Source organism: Pristiophorus japonicus, chromosome 9 (genome assembly GCF_044704955.1).
Source record: "Pristiophorus japonicus isolate sPriJap1 chromosome 9, sPriJap1.hap1, whole genome shotgun sequence".
Classification (NCBI taxonomy): domain Eukaryota; kingdom Metazoa; phylum Chordata; class Chondrichthyes; family Pristiophoridae; genus Pristiophorus; species Pristiophorus japonicus.
The window spans coordinates 175,889,788-175,905,179 of NC_091985.1; the positions used below are offsets into that span (position 1 = coordinate 175,889,788).

Here is a 15,392-nt window from a genome sequence, read left to right on the forward strand (position 1 = left end):
CGAGGAGAGATTGAGTAGAATGGGCTTGCATTCTCTGAAGTTTAGAAGAATGAGAGGTGATCTCAGTGCAACATTTAAGATTCTGAAAGATGCTGAGAGGCAGTTTCCCCTGGCTGGCGAGTCTAGAACTAGGGGTCATAGTCTCCGGATCGGGGGCCGACCATTTAGGACTGAAACGAGGAGAAACTCTTCACTCAGAGGGTGATGAATCTTTGGAATTCTCTACCCAGGAGATTTGTGGATGTTCAGTCATTGAGTATTTCAAGGCTGAGATAGATAGATTTTTGGGCACTAGGAGTCAAGGGATGTGGGGATAGGGCAGGAAGATGGAGTTGATGTAGAAGTTCAGCCATGATCTCATTGAATGGTGGAGCAGGATCAAGGGGCCATATAGCCTACTCCTGTTCTTAGTTCTTGTGCTGCTTCTTCCCATATTACAACAGTGACTACACTCCAAAAGTGCTTCATTGGCTGTAAAGCACTTTGCGATGTCCAGTGGTCGTGAAAAGCGCTATTTAAATCTCCTTTTTCTTTTCTCTTTTTTTCTCTCTCTCTCTCTCTCTCTCTCTCTCTCGCTCTCTCCTTTCTCTCTCTCCCCTTTCTCTCTCTCTCTCTTATGGTTATTAGTAGACTGTTTAATTATGGAGAAGGCAGGTATTCTAATGTTACTTTTTCATTGTGCAACTTCCCCCAGTCTTCCCCTGCCCAGGTGAAATGGGGAATGCTAAGGGCTCTTCACGGGGAGGTAGGGGGAAAAATCTCCACTCGGTAAATTGCATTGTCTGCTCTTCCACATTTCCCAAAAACTGGAATCAGAGTGGTATTGATGCTTCCCTGGGTGCTATTTATTTACCTTGATGGTGCATGGGGACCTGAACCATTCAAGATATTGAAACAGTTCTTGCACTTTTAGTCAATCCTGTATAGATGTGAATAGATATTTCTGCGTATTATTCTGACTGTGCTTGGATCCCTACATTCATTCATGTACCTAAACACTCCATTAGAACGTCAGGTTTATAGAAACTTTCTGTGACTATGGAGAAAAAAATATTCTAAATGGTACAGTGGATTCTGACATTTATGAACAAAATCTAGTATACTACAGTACAACACTGTACTTCAGTGCTTACATTGCTGCAAAAGCTTGTGTGGAATTGAGAAACATGATTATCTGGGCACAAACTGGTGTCTGTAAAGCAAGGTTGTATTATTCAGTCTAATTTTCCCATGGTTCCTTCTTTATTTTGTATAGTGATATCAGTAATTCTATGTAAAGAGACCATCTTAAATAATGAAATGGTACCACGATAAGTATGTTGTATATCTTAACGTAAGAATTAGAGCAGGAGTAGGCCATAGAGCCCCTCGAGCCTGCTCCGCCATTCAGTAACATCATGGCTGATCTTCAACCTCGACTCCACTTTCCCGCCCTATCCCCATATCCCTTTATTCCTCTGGATTCCAAAAATCTATCTATCTATCTCATCCTTGAATATACTCAACGACTGAGCAGCCGCAGCACTTGGGGCAGAGAATTGAAAAGATTCATAACCCTGAGTGAAGAAATTCCTCCTCATCTCAGTCTTAAAAGGCTATCCTTCTCGACTCTTCCACCAGGGGAAACCATCTCTCAGCATCTACCCTGTCAATCCCCTCAGAATCTTGAATATTTCAATGAGATCACCTCATAAGAGAACCCTCTCATCCCAGGGAGAAATCTAGTGAAGCTTTGTTGCACAGTCTAATATAGATTGTAAGTAGCTGAGGTCCAAGCACTGATCCGTACGACACCCCAATCTGAAAATGACAAGTTTATCCCTACTCTCTGTTTTCTGTCTGTTAACTAATCCTTTATCCATGCTAATACCTGACTCCAACCACATGTGCCCTTTATCTTGCTTAACAACCTTATCGAATGCCTTTTGGAAGTCCAAATATGCTACATTCACTGGTTCCCCTTTATCCACCCTGCTAGTTACATTTTCAAAAAACTCTTAAATTTGTCAATCATGATTTACCTTTCATAAAACCATGCTGACTCTGCCCAAAGTACCTTGTTACACCTTCCTTAATAATTCCAGCATTTTTCCGACGACTGATGTCAGGCTAACTGGCCTTTAGTTCCCGGTTTTCTCCCCCTCCTTTCTTGAATAGCGGGGTTACATTTGCTACCTTCCAATCCGCTGGGACCTTTCCTGAATCTGGGGAATTTTGGAAGATTACAACCAAATGCATCCACTATCTCTGCAGCCACATCATTTTGAACCCTAGGATGTAGGCCATCAAGTCCAGGGGATTTGTCGGCTTTTAGTCCCATTAGTTTCTCAAGTACTTTTTCTCTACTGATATTAATTACTTTAAGTTCCTTGCTCTCATTAGCCCCTTGGTACCTCACTATTTTTAGTATACTTTTTGTGTCTTCTACTGTGAAAACAGATACAAAATATTTGTTTATAGTCTCTGCCATTTCCTTGTTCCCCAATATAATTTCTCCTGTCTCAGCCTCTAAGGGACCAATGTTTACTTTAGCTACGCTCTTTCTTTGTAAGAGTTTTGACAAGTATGTATAATCAGTTTTTATATTTCTTGCTAGTTTACTCATTCTATTTTCTCCCTTTTTATCAATTTTTTGGTCACCCATTATAAACTTCTGCTTTCAATCTAATGCTATCCTTAACTTCTTTAGTTAGCCACAGATGGATCACTTTCCCGGTGGAGTTTTTATTTCTCAATGGAATGTATATTCGTTGAGAATTTTGGAATATTTCTTTAAATGATTGCTACTGCTTATCTACTGTCATACCCAAATTTCCCAATCTACCTTAGCCAACTCGCCTCTCATGCCTACATAATTGGCTTTGTTTAAGTTTTAAGACTCTAGCATCGGACTTTAGAATGTCACTTTCAAACTCGGAGAAATTCTATCATATTATGATCACTCTTTCCTAGAGGATCCTTTACTATAAGTTTACTAATTAACTCTGTCTTGTTACACAAAACAAGATCTAAAATAGCCTGTTCCCTGCCGGCTCCATGACGTATTGTTCTAGGAAACTATCTTGAATACATTCCATGAACTCGTCCTCCAGACTACCCTTGCCAGTTTGATTTTCCCAATCTATATGTAGATTAAAGTCCCCCATGATTATTATATTACCTTTGTTACAAGCTCCTATTATTTCTTGATTAATACTCTGTCCAATGGTATAACTACTGTCAGGGGGCCTATACACTACCCCCACCAGTGTTTTTTGCCCCGTGTTATTTCTTATCTCCACCCATACAGATTCTACTTCCTGATCTTTTGAGCCAAGATCCTTACTTGCTATCCCTGGGTCATCCTTAATAATCGGGGCGGCCCCGCCTGCTTCCCCCGCCGCCCCGGCCCTCCATCCTCTGTTCCAGTCTGCCTGTCTTTTCGATAAGTCAAGCACCCTGGAATATTTAGTTCCCAACCCTGGTCATCTTGCAATCATGTCTCTGAAATGGCTATTAGATAATACCCATTTATCACTATGCGTGTCACTAATTTGTCTACCTTGTTACGAATGCTTTGTGCATTCAGGTAAAGAGTCTTTAATTTTAACCGTTTACCATTATTCCCTGCTTTCATCTTATTCGCTGATGTACAATTATCTTTAAACTCTCTGTCCTTTCGTGTCACACACTACTTATCTTTACTCAAGTCGCTACACTGCTCCATTGCCTTGACTTTTCTTTTTACAATTCCTAAATTTCCACTAACCTGACCCCTCCCACCCCCTTTTTAGTTTAAAGCCCTATTTACAGCCCTAGTTATTCGATTTGCCGGGGCCATGGGCCTGAAGAAAGCTTAGCCATTTGCTATGTGACTGGATGGTGGAGGATTCCATCCCACCTGAGATATTAATACTCCATCTGATTACAGAAATAACCAGAACTACCTTAGACAGGATGTACAAATAATGTGATGAATGGAACTTTGTTCAGAAGTGTATTTTTTTTACTAACTTATACAATCCTGTTTCTAATTCTAGGACATCCTACAAGAGGGATACTACAAAAATGGCTTTTATCCAGGCACTAAAATTGTACCACCAAAACGACCATGGGTCCTTGTAAACTGGCTGTTCTGGTCGGCGTTGCTGCTGTTTCCTTTATTTAAACTAGTTGCTAACCTGATCAGCAGTGGATCTTCCTTGACCCTGATTACTTTTTCACTTATCATCATTGCAGGTAAGTCACGAACCACTGTTTCTGTAGGTTTGTGTTCCTATCTGGAATATCCAGCATGTGCTCAGCATGAGGTTTGAGTTGTGAAAAAATGAACAGGCGGTTTCCAAATAAAAAAAAGATTTAAATTACCTTGAGGTTTGGGGCAGATCAATGCAAAACTCCCTATTTCACATCTACATGCTGCCCCAATGGTAACATCATCCGAAAACACAGCGTCAGTTTCCACAGATAAGCTGACGACCCCCAGCTCTACCTCACCACCCCTCCACGATCTCTAAATTATCAGACTGCTTGTCCGTCATCCAGTACTGGATGAGCAGAGATTTCCTCCAACTAAATATTGAGAAGACCGAAGCCATTGTCTTTGGTCCCCGCCACAAACTCTGTTCCTTTGCCACTAACTCCATCCTTCTCCCTGGCAATGGTATGAGGCTGAACCAGACTGTTCACAACCTTGGTATCCTATTTAACGCCGAGATGAGTTTCCAACCACATATCCGCGTCATCATTAAGAGCACCTATTTTCCACCTCTAACATTGCCCGCCTCTACCTCTGCCCCTGCCTCAGCTCATCCGCTGCTGAAACCCACATCCACGCCTTTGTTACCTCTAGACTTGACTATTCCAACGCACACCTGCCCAGCCTCCCACGTTCTACCCTCCGTATACTTGAGGTCATCCAAAACTCTCTTGTCCGTGTCCTAACTCGCACCGAGTCCTGTTACCCATCACCCCTGTGCTCGCTAACCTCTATTGGCTCCTGGTTATCGACAGCTCTATTTTAAAATTCCCATCCTTGATTGCAAACCTCCACGGCCTCGCCCCTCCCTATTTCTGTAACCTTCTCCAGCCCCACACCCCCTGAGATTTCTGGACTCTTGAGCTTCCTTGATTTTAATCGCCCTATCAACAGTAGCTGTGCCTTCAGCTGCCTCGAACCGAAGCTCCGGAATTCCCTCCCTAAACCTCTCTGCGCCTCTACCTCTTTCTCCTCCTTTAAGACACTCCTTAAAACCGACCTTTTTGACCAAGCTTTTGATGATCTACCCTAATTTCTCCTTATGTGGCTCGGTGTCGAATCTTGTTTGATAACGCTCCTGTGAAGCGCCTTGGGACATTTTACTACTTCAAAGGCGCTATATAAATACGAGTTCTTTTGCGGATTTTCAAAATATTCACATTTTTACTTCAGATCTCCTGTTCAAATGTACAACTATTACATTTTTTCTACGGGTATCAGTTATGTTTCAGAATTTGCATTCTGATTCTGTCACACAAGATTTAGACCTGGACTTCACTTATGACACCATTGCATGCAGAGATTTGATGGTACTGCATGTGCACGCTATCTTGGACAGAGGATAGGCATCGTGATTGAAGGAAGTGTGATACTCCTCAATCCTATTCAATCACATGCTTTGTTTATTCCCTTCATGCTCCATTTTAACTCTTCTACCCGTGGCTGAATCACGTCTATTCTGAAAGACTGGATCAGCAATTGTCATAATCACTGTTCTATTAAGCAATATATAAATTCAAGGAGATGATTTTCAGTTTTATAGAATCTTGTCGATGCTTGAGTTATCTGATCTCGGCTTGGCAGTTGCAAGGGTGCTGCAATAAGTCTGTGTCCCCTGCCTAACCCTCGAACAATCAGCCAGGTATCCATTCCTCATTGCTGTACACCCATATCCTGCCCTGCATTAAGCCCAATTCCTGTATTATACCTGCCATTGGCCATTTTCATTTTCTCTCCTTGCTCAATGCATTGAACTCAAAATCCTGATCTACAAATTTCTCCTTGACCTTGCCAGCATACACCCATTATTCTTATATTTCTTTTTAATCTCTTCCCTCTCTGCTCCCTTTGGTGGGGATTTCAGCTGTCTTTGTTCAATGCTCTGGAATTCTCTCCCTATAAGACCTTTTGTCTTGCCTATCTCCGTACCTTTAAAAAGTCTCCTTAAAATCTGTATTTACGACCATGTCTTTAATCACTTCCACTAATTCCTCCTTTTCTTGGCGCCCATTCAGTTCCATGGCATGTTTTCTAATTTTAAAGGCATTCTATAACTGTAAGCAGTTAATGAAGGTAGGACTGGAGTTGGACATAAGGCTCCTGAAGCCCTTCTTGACTGAGTAGGCTGGCTCACAAGTAATGGTCATCTGGGTGAGGAGCAGGATGGCGAATGGCACCTGTGGAGTTGTATGTTAGCAAGGAGTCAACATCTTCAGGAAGGGAGGGAAGAAAATAAAGAAAAAGATGAAGCGAGGGCATCTTGCACACTGGAATTCTTTCTAAGATAAAATGTTTCACAAGTTTTGGTCATTGGACCCAAGCTGGAGTAGGTGGAAAAGTTAGGGGAAAGGCTGAAGGAATGAAGGGAGGCAAATGGGCTTAGTAAGAGAATTGCAGAGTGCAGCAATTATATGGAAGAAAGCTGCCACCAATGGTCAAGCAGAGGAATAAGGGGAAGGGGAGTGGGATGGTTTGCTTGCATGGAGCAAGGCTGTGGAAAGATTTGTAAATCACAAAATATTTTGAAACTCCATTGTATTGAGGAATGGGAAGCTCAAAGTCAGTGTGGGCAGGGGTAATATGTGAGTGGGCCTTAGTACACGACAGAATGTGGGTGACGTAGTTCTAGATGAGTTGGAGTTTATATAGCGTGCAGCTCCCAAGGCTGGTAAGGAAGGTGTTGAAGGCGGCCATCCCAGAGTTGATGAAGGTGTGGATGAAGGTTTCAGTCTTTGCGGGGGGTGAGCTAGGCATGGATATGGTAAATATTTGCGATTGAAGTAGGTGGGTCATGGACTCGGATGTGGGAATGGAATAGGGGTAAGGTGCAAAGTTTCTGGCAGGAACTAACAGAATTACTGGTCTGTTACATTTTAAGCTGCATAAAGAGAAGGAAGGTTGAAGATGTGATAGTTGGAGAGGATGGAGGGGACAAGCTTAGGCTATTTAAGGAGGTGGTTGATAGTTTTGAACATGAACTATCATGTTCTTATGTTCTTATGAAGGAGTGGGAGACCTACCTGAGGAAAGGGAGCAGTCTGAACACTGAACTTGAGAGAGATAATTAAGTGCTTGAAAGCCGGTTTGGGAGAGGCTTCGTCGAGCATAATGGGGCAGATTTTCCTCTCGAGGACTTCCCGCGGGCGAAGCACTAAATAATAGACGTAAAATGCGCACTTACCTGAAGCTGTTGCGCCCGCTCGAAATCCTGGTCCACAGGCTTCCTCTCCCCTTGCGTCACAGCGCGTGCTCATAGGGATGTGCGCAGGAGTCACGTGTGCCTGGATACCCAATCACAGGTAAGTATTTTCTCATTCATTGTATTAGGAGATTCGTAAGTTATGAAGCTCCTATTACTATGAATGAGAAAAACCCCAAAACATGCAAACACTACGTAAAACATTTTAAAAGCATCTCATACAATACACTAATAGAAAATAAAAATTAAAATACATGTTTTTTTTTAAAAAGAAAAAAATTTGCCGATTTAAAAAAAAATGTTGGGGTTTAAAATAACATTAACTGAGTGGGCAGGGTTTTAACAAATATGTTAATTTTAATTTTAATGTTTTTTATAGGTTTTTAAACTCTTACGCCTATAAAAGTAGGCTATCCGCCTGCTTTTTCAGGCGCAAGATTTTTGAAGACATTTGCTGGGCAAGAAATGCGTCAATCCCGCAATTTTGCCCGTACAAATGTCCTCGCTCCCGAGATGCGGAGGATCTGTCGAGCTCCAGCTTGACAGATCGGAAAAGCCGGTTTTCAGCGCATGTACATTGTGCGCTGAAAACCGGCTTTTCTGATGCCTTCCCGGGTCTGTGGAAACTTCGTATGGGCCCGGGACGTCGGAATTTCTACCCCAATGTTTTTTGGGAGCGATGAGTCAGATGGGGTTTGGTTGGAGATGGTGGAGAAACTATGGTGTGGTCAGGTCTTGGAGAGAGCATTGGGGAGGCAGTGGAACAGAAGGGAGCTAAGCAGATATTTTCAGTTTTGGAGAGCAGGAAATCGATTAACTCCTTCTATCTTGTGCCAGAGGTAAGGGGCAGGGGAGAGAGTTGAAGGAGGTGTTTGAAATGAGTCTGATCGCTGATCAATTTTATTAGCTTGTGAAAATCTAGTTGAAAAGGCATTCATGGTGTGTGAACAAAGTTAAACTATTTAAGCTGACCTTGAAAGAACAGAAAAAGTATAAAATGGTTGACTTTACATAAGTGGTGCATTTTTATTTAATAAAAATACATCCATTTGTTTTTGCATGATTCTAAATTGATTCAAATTTAGATATTTGTGAACAAATCAAAATTAGGCAGTCTTAATTCAGATTCTGAAATGCTTTGGAGCTTAGTCACTTTTTAAAATTAAAGGCAACAATGCAATGCTAACATTCTGCAAGATTGTGGTAATGTTTGAGATGTTACTAAATATTAGAATTGAAGGTAAGCAATTTGATTGAGATGGTGCACAAACTATTGATGATGATTTTTACTTTCCCTAAGGGTAGATATTAATATTGATCTGTAGATTAGGAAAACAATTTGATGGTAAGCTGGAACAGACTTCAGTCAATGTAATCTCCTTCCTTGTGTAGATGATGTGTAAGCACTGTTATTGGAATACAACACTAGGGGCTCAAATTTTCCCCAAAGCATTTTTTTGGCGTACTTGAAGAGTTACACCTGTTTTTTTGGGGGCCCAAGTATGCCAAAAAAAATGTTCTAAGTTTCCGTGTTGGATTTCTTCATTTTGGCGTGGCTTAACCTGTCCTTTAGTTTTGTGGATGGCGCCTTGATCTGCGCCAAAAAGATCGGGTTGTCATTGGTAACCAGGGACACAATGCGAGCTGAGGCTGCAAAGTGAAACATACAGCCAGCTTGCAACACATTGTATCAACTTAAGAACACACTATTAAAGCCGGACCGCTCCCCCGCCCCTAACCCAGGCCGAATGGCCTCCTCCCTTCCAGCCCTCGCACCTAACTACACCCAAAAGGCTTTCCCCCCACCACCTCTCTCTCCCGCACACTCCTCTCTCTCCCGCACACTCCTCTCTCTCCCGCACACTCCTCTCTCTCCCGCACACTCCTCTCTCTCCCGCACACTCCTCTCTCTCCCCCACACTCCTCTCTCTCTCCCCCACACTCCTCTCTCTCTCCCCCACACTCCTCCACACTCCTCTCTCTCTCCCCCACACTCCTCTCTCTCTCCCCCACACTCCTCTCTCTCTCCCCCACACTCCTCTCTCTCTCCCCCACACTCCTCTCTCTCTCCCCCACACTCCTCTCTCTCTCCCCCACACTCCTCTCTCTCTCCCCCACACTCCTCTCTCTCTCCCCCACACTCCTCTCTCTCTCCCCCACACTCCTCTCTCTCTCCCCCACACTCCTCTCTCTCTCCCCCACACTCCTCTCTCTCTCCCCCACACTCCTCTCTCTCTCCCCCACACTTCTCTCTCTCTCCCCCACACTCCTCTCTCTCTCCCCCACACTCCTTTCTCTCTCCCCCACACTCCTTTCTCTCTCCCCCACACTCCTCTCTCTCTCCCCCACACTCCTCTCTCTCCCCCACACTCCTCTCTCTTCCCCCCCACCCCCACACCCAGCTCTCTCTCCCCTTTTCTTACCTTTCCTGCTGCTGCTGTCTGGGCATCTGTGCCGATTTCTTTAACTCTCCAGAAGGGTTTTCTGCAGAGGCCACATACGCCGGCCTAATCAGAACTGGAGTAACTCTCAGCTGGCCAAACTTGCCAAAATGGACAACATTAGTGCGGGTGGCAGGTTACGCACCCTTTGGCTGAAAAAAAAACTTACCTCAAAGAAATTGTAACTAACTGAGTTACACTGGTGCAAGTTGATTGGGGAAACTATTTTTTTTAACTTGGGCCAAAAAAAGCAGCCTGCTCAAAAAAAAACAGCACAAATCACTGGGGAAAATTGAGCCCTACGTGTTAGGATTAACGTGCATAAGCATATTATTGTTTGGGTTGGTGAAGAAGAAAAATGCCTGATGAACACCTTATCTGAGTTAGCTCTAAATTCAATGACTGACTGCAAGGTTGATGCACACACAATATGTAAAATCTTAAAAAATCAACAGCGTGGATGTAGGATTCTGTGTATTCCAAAACCTAATTTTAGTTTCTAGTTTAATCTTGAGCTAGGTTGCCAATGTGCTTCTATATATGTGGTACAGTTTTGCAGAACAAATTAACAATGCCTTCTGAATGCGCTATGTTGTTAGATCTTAAAAGGCCATTTTGTACGTTATTTCGGAAAGCTTTTTTGTAACAATAAGCACATGTGAAATCATCACAGTCACAGAAAATGCTATATGGGCTCTTATCCCCTACAAGATAGCAGCAATTCTGGTGTAAATGATTGAGGAAATAAATCTCCCTGATTGCTCAGTTGTTAATTGAGGTACGGTGTGGAAGTAAAGAATACAGAGAAATAAAGTCCCAGATCTTTGGTCTATATTTACAATCTATATTAACGACTTGGAAGAAGGGACTGAGTGTAATGGAGCCAAGTTTGCTAACAATACAAAGATGGGAGGAAAAGCAATGTGTGAGGAGGATACGCAAAATCTGCAAAAGGACATAGACAGGCTAAGTGAGTGGGCAAAAATTTGTCAGATGGAGTATAATGTTGGAAAGTGTGAGGTCATGCACTTTGGCAGAAAAAAAATCAAAGAGCAAGTTATTATTTAAATGGAGAAAGATTGCAAAGTGCTGCAGTACAGAGGGACCAAGGGGTACTTGTGCATGAAACACAGAAGATTAGTATGCAGGTACAGCAAGTGATCAGGAAGGCCAATGGAATCTTGGCCTTTATTGCAAAGGGGATGGAGTATAAAAGCAGGGAAGTCTTGCTACAGGTATTGGTGAGGCCACACCTGGAATACTGTGTGTAGTTTTGGATTCCATATTTACGAAAGGATATACTTGCTTTGGAGGCAATTCAGAGAAGGTTCACTAGGTTGATTCCAGAGATGAGGGGGTTGATTTATGAGGAAAGGTTGAGTAGGTTGGGGGGCTTGACAAGGTGGATGCAGAGAGGATGTTTCCACTGGTGGGGGAGACTAGAACAAGGGGGCATCATAAAATAAGGGGCCGCCCATTTAAAACTGAGATAGAAACCTAGAAAATAGGTGCAGGAGTAGGCCATTCGGCCCTTCGAGCGTGCGCCGGCATTCAATGAGTTCATGGCTGAACATACAACTTCAGTACCCCATTCCTGCTTTCTCGCCATACCCCTTGATCCCCCTAGTAGTAAGGACAACATCTAACTCCTTTTTGAATATATTTAATGAATTGGCCTCAACAACTTTCTGTGGTAGAGAATTCACAGGTTCACCACTCTCTGGGTGAAGACGTTTCTCCTCATCTCGGTCCTAAATGGCTTACCCCTTATCCTTAGACTGTGACTCCTGGTTCTGGACTTCCCCAACGTTGGGAACATTCTTTCTGCATCTAACCTGTCTAAACCCATCAGAATTTTAAACATTTCTATGAGATCCCCTCTCATCTGAACTCCAGTGAATACAAGCCCAGTTGATCCAGTCTTTCTTGATAGGTCAGTCCCACCATCCCGGGAATCAGCCTGGTGAACCTTCGCTGCACTCCCTCAATAGCAAGATTGTCCTTCCGCAAGCTAGGAGACCAAAACTATACACAATACTCCAGGTGTGGCCTCACCAAGGCCCTGTACAACTGTAGTAACACCTCCCTGCCCCTGTACAAAAATCCCCTCGCTATGAAGGCTAATATGCCATTTGTTTTCTTAAGCGCCTGCTGTACCTGCATGCCAACGTTCAATGATTGATGTACCATGACACCCAGGTCTTGTTGCATCTCCCCTTTTCCTAATCTGTCACTATTCAGATAATAGTCTGTCTCTCTGTTTTTACCACAAAAGTGGATAACCTCACATTTATCCACATTATACTTCATCTGCCATGCATTTGCCCACTCACCTAACCTATCTAAGTCACTCTGCAGCCTCACAGCATCCTCCTCGCAGCTCACACTGCCACCCAACTTAGTGTCATCCGCAAATTTGGAGATACTACATTTAATCCCCTCGTCTAAATCATTAATGTACAATGTAAACAGCTGGGGCCCCAGCACAGAACCTTGCGGTACCCCACTAGTCACTGCCTGCCATTCTGAAAAGTACCCATTTACTCCTACTCTTTGCTTCCTGTCTGCCAACCAGTTCTCAATCCATGTCAGCACATTACCCCCAATCCCAAACTTTCTTCACTATGTTGATTCCGGAGATGCGGGGGTTGACTTATGAGGGAAGGTTGAGTAGGTTGGGCCTCTACTCATTGGAATTCAGAAGAATGAGAGGTGATCTTATCGAAACATGTAAGATTATGGGGCTTGACAAGGTGGATGCAGAGAGGATGTTCTAACTGATGGGGGAGACTAGAACAAAGGGGCATGATCTTAGAATAAGGGGCCGCCCATTTAAAACTGAGATGGGGAGAAATTTATTTTCTCAGAGGGTTGTAAATCTGTGGAATTCACTGCCTCAGAGAGCTGTGGAAGCTGGGACAATGAATAAATGTAAGACAGAGATAGGCAGTTTCTTAAACGATAAGGAAATAAGGGGTTATGGGGAGTGGGGCAGGGAAGTGGATCTGAGTCCATGATCCGATCAGCCAAGAACGTATAAAATGGTGGAGCAGGCTCGAGGGGCCGTATGGCTATACCCTGTCTAGCCGTAGCAAGACTTCCCTGCTTTTATACTCCATCCCCTTTGCAATAAAGACCAAGATTCCATTGGCCTTCCTGATCACTTGCTGTACCTGCATACTATCCTTTTGTGTTTCATGCACAAGTACCCCCTGTACTGCAGCACTTTGTAATCTTTCTCCATTTAAATAATAACTTGCTCTTTGATTTTTTTCTGCCAAAGTGCATGACCTCACACTTTACAACATTATACACCATCTGCCAAATTTTTGCCCACTCACTTAGCCTGTCTATGTCCTTTGCAGATTTTTTGTGACCTCCTCACACATTGCTTTTAGAAACATAGAAAATAGCTGCAGGAGTAGGCCATTCGGCCCTTCGAGCCTGCACCGCCATTCAATGAGTTCACGGCTGAACATGCAACTTCAGTACCCCACTCCTATCTTTGTATCGTCAGCAAATTTGGCTACGTTACACTCAGTCCCTTCTTCCAAATTGTTAATATGGATTGTAAATAGTTGGGGTCCCAGCACTGATCCCTGCGGCACCCCACTGTTACTGATTGCCAACAGAGAATGAACCATTTATCCCGACTCTCTCTTTCTTTTTTTCTGTTAGTTAGCCAATTCTCTATCCATGCTAATATATTACCCCATGAACTTTTATCTTGTGCATTAACCTTTTATGTGGCACCTTGTCAAATGCTTTCTGAAAGTCCAAATACACCACATCCACTGTTTCCCCTTTATTTACCCTGTTCGTTACATCCTTAAACAATTCCAGCAAATTTGTCAAACATGACTTCCCTTTCATAAATCCATGCTGACTCTGCCTGACTGAATTTTGCTTTTCCAAATGTCCTGCTACTACTTCTTTAATAATGGACTCCAACATTTTCCCAACCACAAATGTTAGGCTAACCAATCTATAGTTTCCTGCGTTTTGTCTGCCTCCTTTTTTAAATAGGGGCGTTACATTTGCAGTTTTCCAATCTGCTGGGACCTCCCCAGAATCCAGGGAATTTTGGTAAATTACAACCATTGCATCCACAATCCCTGCAGCTACTTCTCTTAAAACCCTAGGATGTAAGCCATCAGGTCCAGGGGATTTATCTGCCTTTAGTCCCATTATCTTACTGAGTACCACCTCCTTAGTGATTGTGATTGTGGTAAGTTCCTCCTCCCCGCCCCCCCCATAGCCCCTTGACTATCCACTGTTGGGATATTGTTAGTGTCCTCTACCGTATAGACTGATACAAAATATTTGTTCAGAGTTCTTATGTACTGAGTTAACTGATTTCAGATAGGTTCATGTCAGCTGTGCGGCCCCTCACGGTTGAATACCCTACTGACACTTGCTGTTGAAGCTGGCACACAAGGAATGACTACTTGAGTGAGGCATCCTTGCTACATTGAGTTAGTTGTATCCTGGCTGTCTGGTTCCTGATATTTTTTTGAAATATCTCCTAAAGCTATTCCTTTAGTTGCTGCGTAATTGTAATGCCTGAGATTGATTGAAAGCATCTTCCACAGCTATCCAGAAATGGCCTGTTTTTTTCCAGATTCCGTAGCAACTCCATCAAATATTTTACTCTTCTGAAGCAGTCCCCTGGAGTCGAGGATGACTTGCTTCCATACTAATGAGTTCTCAGGTGACTGAGTCTAATACGGGGCCTACAGTCTCTGTCACAGGTGGGGCAGGTGGTGGTTGAAGGGACGGGTGGATGGGGTGCTTGGTTTGTCGTATGCTCCCTCTGTTTGCGTTTGGCTTCCGTGTGTTCCCGGCGAAGAGACTCGAGGTGTTCGGCACCTTCCCAGATGATACTCCTCTACTCTGAGTGGTCTTGGGCCAGGGATTTCCAGGTGACAGTGGGGATGTTGCACTTTTGCAAGGAGGCTTTGAAGGTGTCCTTGAAGCATTTCCTCTGCCCACCTGGGACTCGCTTGCCGTGTCGGAGCTCTGAGTAGAGCGCTTGTTTTGGAGTTTAGTATCGGGCATGCGGACGATGTGGCCCATCCATCGGAGCTGATCGAGTGTGGTCAGTGCTTCGATGCTGGGGATGTTGGCCTGAGCGAGAACGCTAACATTGGTGCCCCTATCCTGCCAATGGATTTGCAGAATCTTGCGGAGGCAGCGGTGGTACTTCTCCAGAGCTTTGAGGTGCCTGCTGTACATAGTCCATGTCTCTAACTTCCTCTGTGGCTATAGGTTTCTGAGATTGTAATACATTGAAAAGGTTGCTGGTTTTGACTTTTGCCAGCTAGAAAACCCAATTCCCAACTGTCGTGCTTTAAGCTCAGTGCAATGAAAATTCTAAAAAGGAAAGGAAGAACTTGCGGAGACAGTGCTGATAAAATCCTTGGGATGCCCCAAAGGACTTTACAGTCAGTGAAGTACTTTTTGAAGTGTATTCGCTATTGTGTAGGCAAAAAAAGACTATGAATAAATATAAAGG

General features: G+C 43.5%; 1 protein-coding gene across 7 annotated transcripts in view; it reads left to right on the forward strand.

Moving 5' to 3' along the window:
- agpat4 (1-acylglycerol-3-phosphate O-acyltransferase 4 (lysophosphatidic acid acyltransferase, delta)) overlaps positions 1-15,392 on the forward strand; it is a 306,351-nt gene that overhangs the window by 252,129 nt on the left and 38,830 nt on the right. For all 7 annotated transcript variants that reach the window (XM_070890161.1, XM_070890158.1, XM_070890160.1 and 4 more), the window contains one exon: positions 4,020-4,218. In XM_070890161.1, the coding sequence (XP_070746262.1) occupies positions 4,020-4,218 (199 nt within the window). The remainder of the gene's footprint in view (positions 1-4,019; positions 4,219-15,392) is intronic.